Here is a 6,081-nt window from a genome sequence, read left to right on the forward strand (position 1 = left end):
AATAAAATAAAATAAAATAAAAAAGAAAATTATATATATGACATCATTTTATCTTCATCTATGACTTCAAGACAACGGTTAAATGTAAACAAAGACAATTCAAAGCACAAAAACCAAAGCTCCGTTGCAGAGCGTTGACTACACGTAGCAATCATAGTGGGTTGATGTTAACACCCCACTTAACAAAAATCAAAGATATAGGCAGAGAAAGCGCGTAGAATCAGCCATCACATTGTGCGCCGTTGGATTAAAGGTACTTTTTCGTCAACTTTTAAGGCCCCCTATTGTCAGCTGTACCATAATCTCTCTCTCTCTTAACTTGGATGAGATTCCTCTTTGATGCGCCATGTTTACACCACACGCCTCAACGCTACACTCATTTGGGAATCCCCCAATCAATCTCTACTAGTACAACCAAAATAAACCTTCCATTCCATTACATCACAACCCATTTTGTATTTTGGTATCATATTTACTTTTTAGAGAGAGAGAGAGTAGAGAGAGAGAGTCAACAAGAAGTGCGTATGCATTTCAAGCCTCCCATCCATTCCTATCTCTAGTGGGAATAGTTGGGGATATGATTACTGATTAGTGTGTACTACAACGCTTAATTCTGTTTGTACTGCCTTGGGCAGTAGTACATGATGGAGTAATACCTTCCATATAGGTCATTACCTATAAATTTGGGTTATTACAGCTTAATTAGGCAGTGTACTGCTTTTGTGTGGTTAGATATATATGATTTTCAGTTTTTCACTGTGGTATCTCATACCCATTTTTTGTGATTTAATTCAGAGACCCAATTGAGGGTTGAGTGAATGCAGATAACCCATTTGCTGATTTGGTGCTGATAAAGGTTTTTCGTGCCAATTTATGGAGATTTTCGGGTGAATGAATTCAAGGTGGTGACAAATACCCATTTGGGCATTTCTTTTTTATTGAAAAATTGTCAATTTTGAGGCACTGTAAGCTGTTCCAGGTTTCTGATCATCTTTTGCCAAAGAGAAATTGCATACTGCTGAGGTAAGGTCACTTTTACTAGTTTGTTTATTTAAAATCATTGCATAAACATGAATATATATGTCTCTGTCCCTGTCTCTGTCTCCGTCTCTGTCTCTCTATATATAAATAAACTTTTACTTATTGGGTGTCTTAAAATGTTATTTGATGATTGAATTAGACGAGGGTGAGCACTTGGATCATTGAAATGGGGAACATGAACATGGAAGAATCGAATGAAATTGAGAGAGAGGACATGGAGGAGGTACAACAGGAGCAGGAGGACATAAAGAGAATTACTCCATGGACAAAACAGATTACGTTTCGTGGAATTGTAGCCAGTTTAGTGATTGGAGTCATTTACAGTGTGATAGTGATGAAGCTCAATCTCACAACCGGTCTCGTCCCTAATCTCAATGTCTCAGCTGCTCTTCTGGCCTTCGTGCTCCTCCGGTCATGGACGAAGCTGCTAAAGAAGGCTGGGATTGCCTGCGCTCCATTCACACGACAAGAGAATACGATAATCCAGACTTGTGCAGTTGCATGTTATAGCATTGCTGTGGGAGGTTAGAGACCTTCATCTTGTTAATTTTGCAGTAAATTGTAGTTCTTTTTGTTAAATTCAATTTGTTCATTTATTTATATCTAAATTGATTATGGTATTATAGGTGGTTTTGGTTCTTATCTGTTGGGATTGAATAAGAAGACATATGAGCAGGCAGGGGTTGATACACAGGGGAATTCACCCGGGACCTACAAGGAACCCGGGATTGGTTGGATGACTGGTTTTCTTTTCGTAGTTAGCTTTGTTGGACTGTTGGCCTTGGTTCCTCTAAGAAAGGTACCTTTCCTTCTTAATAGTTTCACGAGTATGTAATATCAATGGTTTGTTTCATTGACTTGGAGGTAGATTATACATGAATTGGTCGAGCTATAATTGATCATTTGAGCAAAAATATGCATATTACAATGATCTTGAATTTCGTTGGGCCTTTTGTTTACGGAACTTTAGTTGTTTGTTCATTCATGCATTTGTTGCTCTTCCGCAGATTATGATAATAGACTACAAATTAACTTATCCTAGTGGAACTGCTACCGCGGTTCTCATTAATGGTTTCCATACACCTAAAGGAGACAATATGGCCAAGTATGCATCTATTTTTATGAAAATTTTCCTTTTCAAACTCAAACAAAATATAATCGAGTGTGGAACTCAAACATGTCATGATCCTTTTTACAGGAAGCAGGTTAACGGGTTCTTGAGAGTCTTCTCGATTAGTTTCCTGTGGGGTTTCTTTCAGTGGTTCTATTCTGGGGGAGAAAAATGTGGATTCTCTCAATTTCCTACATTTGGGCTGAAAGCATGGACACAAACGTGTGTAATCTTTGTTTATTATTAGCGCATTTATTTTTTACATGTGATTGATCCTATAATCTTACAATGCTACAATTGATATAAGTAATTGAATTTTGCAGATTTTACTTTGATTTCAGTATGACTTACATTGGAGCAGGGATGATCTGTTCCCATCTTGTGAACTTGTCTTTGCTTCTTGGCGCTGTGCTCTCTTGGGGAATAATGTGGCCGCTGATTGGTGATCGTAAAGGAGATTGGTTCCCGAAAGCTTTACCAGAAAGCAGTATGAAGAGTCTAAATGGTTACAAGGTCTGGGAATAAGGCATCTATTTTTTTTTTTTTTTTTTAAATTTATTTCTACTTTTTCATTGGCAAGAAACTCATGCCCGTTTGTCCCTACAAGGACTCGAATACTTACCTTCCACTTTGGAAGCTAGAGGAGATGATACCACTAGGATACAACCTTTGGTGGTAAGGCATCTAATTTTCTTTTCCTTAAGTCAGAGACTATCTTTAATCATCAGCTAAGTAGCACGGATACGAACACGGGACACGAACACGATATGACACAGATACGTCGGCACGTGAAATTAAAAAAAAATAAGATACGAGTACGACGTAGACACGGCTACATAATATAAATTATTATTATTATACGTCTATTCAGTAATAGTATTATAAAACTTTAATTCATTTATAATTTTTATACTAAGAGTTGCTCTAAAGTGAATTAGAAAATGAAATTATGTCATTGTAATCAGTTTTATATCATATATACTATTATTTCACTACTTTGTCATACTGGTATTCATATTATTTTCAAGATTACTGGATAGACTTGTGTTAGAAATGTCCGAGAAGTGTCGGAAAAGTGTCCGGAAAGTGTCGGCGAAGTGTCCGAAATAATAAAATTAAGTTTTATTTATGGACACGTATATGAAGTGTAGAACACGTATTCGAGGAGTGTCGGTGTCCGACACGGGTACGGCTCCTTTGTAAAAGTGTCCGTGCTTCCTTGTCCATCAGCATTTGTACGCAAATTGGAGTCTAAAATTTAAAGCATGTTTGGATTGAAGGAGTTGAAAACAGAAAAAAGGCAAGGAGGAGGAGGGACAACTTATTTTCGTATTTGGTTTTAAAATAAGGAGACAAAGGAAATGGATAGGAGAGAAATTAGAACAGGGGTTTGCTAACCTTTTAGACTAGTGTTTGGCTATCAGTTAAGGTTTTTTTCTTTTCCTTCTTTAGTTATCTAAATATGAGGAATTCTTTTCTATCCGAACTAATGTTATCCTTTTTATTTTTTTCCCATGTATATATATCCAAACACACTCAGAGAAAACAATCTTATCATTTACTTGTGTTGCTGCAGGTTTTTATTGCCATTGCTCTTCTCCTAGGAGATGGGCTCTACAATTTTCTCAAAATACTTTATTTCACTGGCAGAAGCATGTATACTAGATTGAAGAAGAACCCCAAAACAAGTAAATTTGCCAACTCTGCACTGTGTTTTCTTGGTGTGCCGCCTCTCCAGTTAGTGCATCACCACCCACCAGTCATATCTTTCCTTTTCTGATGGTGCAGAAAGTGCTGGTGTCAACTCATCAATAAAGAAAAAGAAAAAGAAAAAGAGTCAGCACTTTACCATTTAATCCTCTTTTTAAATGAAGTGGTGGTCCTGCTTCATCATACCATGATTTTGACATGATGTTAATATGTTTGTGGTGTTTGGTCAACTACAGAAGCGCTAAACTAGAGAGGGGCAACACCTGTTTCTCAGGGTCACAACATTTAAAACTTTACTAACATGTTTCTCTCCTTACTGCAGTTTCAGATGACAAGAATCAGCCCCTTGATGATCTTAAACGAAATGAAGTGTTTGTAAGAGAGAGCATTCCTTTATGGGTGGCGTGTACAGGGTACACGTTCTTCTCCATTATTTCTGTAATTGTGATCCCCCTCATGTTTCCCGAGCTGAAGTGGTATTATGTTGTCGTTGCCTACATTCTTGCACCTTCTCTTAGTTTCTGTAATGCATATGGTGCCGGTCTAACTGACATGAATATGGCCTATAACTATGGAAAAGTGGCCCTCTTTGTGCTTGCTGCATTGGCTGGGAAGGATTCTGGTGTAGTTGCAGGACTAGTCGGATGTGGTTTGATTAAATCTATTGTTTCCATATCCTCTGACTTGATGCACGATTTTAAAACGGGCCATCTCACTCTCACTTCCCCTCGATCCATGCTTGTTAGCCAGGCCATTGGGACGGCCATAGGCTGCGTGGTAGCTCCTCTCACATTCTTTCTATTCTACCGGGCTTTTGATGTTGGGAATCCAGATGGGGAATACAAAGCTCCTTACGCCCTCATATATAGAAACATGGCAATTCTAGGTGTCGAAGGTTTCTCTGCCCTGCCTGAGCATTGCTTGCAGCTCTGTTACGGGTTTTTTGCTTTTGCTATAGCAGCCAACTTGGTGAGAGACGTTTCCCCAAAGAAGGTTGGAAAATGGATTCCACTTCCAATGGCTATGGCTGTACCTTTCCTAGTTGGGGCTTACTTTGCAATTGATATGTGCGTGGGGAGTTTGATTGTATTTGTGTGGCACAAGCTCAATAGCAAGAAGGCTGGTTTGATGGTTCCTGCAGTTGCATCAGGTTTGATTTGTGGAGATGGGTTGTGGATTCTCCCTTCATCAATCCTTGCCTTGGCCAAGATCAATCCTCCAATCTGCATGAACTTCTTGCCTAGCAAGAAAGCCTAATAAATTACGGGTTTTTTTTTTGGTGGGGATAGAAGAGAGATCATGGGAAGAAAAAAAAAATGAAGAATTGTATATGGGTGCAGGAAACTAGTAGATGCATGCTTAATCAATTTTGCAGTTTATGCAAGTGTAATACCTTCTACCAAGTGCTTGTACCTGATGGAAGTTTAAGAAGAGAAAGTGAGGAAAAATTAGATAAAAATGTATTAACATATGTAAAGTTCTTATACTATTATTCTTAACTCTCTCCAAATCTCTCCTCAAATGAGAGGAAGAGAACCAAACAGTGTGTTCTGCTACTAAATTTATTGCACTCATTTTCTTATGAAAGAATTTGAAAAAATAAATGGAGTAATCTTGGGAGATCTCATGGAAATGTCACATGCTTTTCACAGGCAAATCAGTAACTTGTAATATTATCTGTTCTCGTCTTCTGCTCATAGGCCTCAAAATTCTCACATCCAACAAAAATCCATCTATGAGAAACACAAGAAGTCCATAGAGGCTATTTACCATTTAAAATCATATTACCTTCCTCTGAAAAAAAAAACACAGAATTGAAGTAGTTTTCAGGTTCAAACTCCATTCATAGTGACAAAGGACCAAATTTCTTACGGGTCAAACTCCATTCATAGTGACAATGGACCAACTTTCTTACAAGTCACACTCCATTCATAGTGATAAAGGACCAAATTTCTTACGGATGGTCGACCTTAGTACTCTCTTGTAGTCCGATATATTAAGGCACTTAGAGCATCAAATATATAGAACATCCAGGTGAGAAAGGAAGTGGAGTGCATTTTCATAAAGTAAAGAAAGGGGGATGGTATGGATGAAAAGTAGAGTATCAAAGTCCCATCAGTGATAATCCATTGTATTGTCCACATTTGGATAACCCTATATGCTTTTTGGTCACTTTTCTCTTTTCCTCAAACAGCTATACCCATTTGTAATATGCATAG

The 6,081-nt window shown here is 37.9% G+C and overlaps 1 protein-coding gene across 2 annotated transcripts; it reads left to right on the forward strand.

Moving 5' to 3' along the window:
* Positions 1-355: 355 nt before the first annotated feature.
* LOC132312797 (metal-nicotianamine transporter YSL3-like) lies at positions 356-5,361 on the forward strand. 2 transcript variants are annotated; one of them, XM_059811303.1, is made up of 9 exons: positions 356-667; positions 796-1,023; positions 1,181-1,565; positions 1,668-1,840; positions 2,049-2,146; positions 2,240-2,374; positions 2,476-2,665; positions 3,729-3,840; positions 4,185-5,361. In XM_059811303.1, exons 3-9 carry the CDS (start codon positions 1,208-1,210, stop codon positions 5,117-5,119), a joined length of 2,001 nt encoding a protein of 666 aa, XP_059667286.1. In that variant the 5' UTR covers positions 356-667; positions 796-1,023; positions 1,181-1,207; the 3' UTR covers positions 5,120-5,361. The 2 variants fall into 2 exon arrangements, with proteins under 2 accessions (XP_059667286.1, XP_059667285.1); XM_059811302.1 differs by having other exon boundaries at positions 356-1,023.
* Positions 5,362-6,081: the final 720 nt, after the last annotated feature.

This window comes from Cornus florida, unplaced genomic scaffold, assembly GCF_030987335.1.
Source record: "Cornus florida cultivar Cherokee Brave unplaced genomic scaffold, ASM3098733v1 CherokeeBrave_3.0.0_Hap2_Chr06, whole genome shotgun sequence".
NCBI lineage: Eukaryota > Viridiplantae > Streptophyta > Magnoliopsida > Cornales > Cornaceae > Cornus > Cornus florida.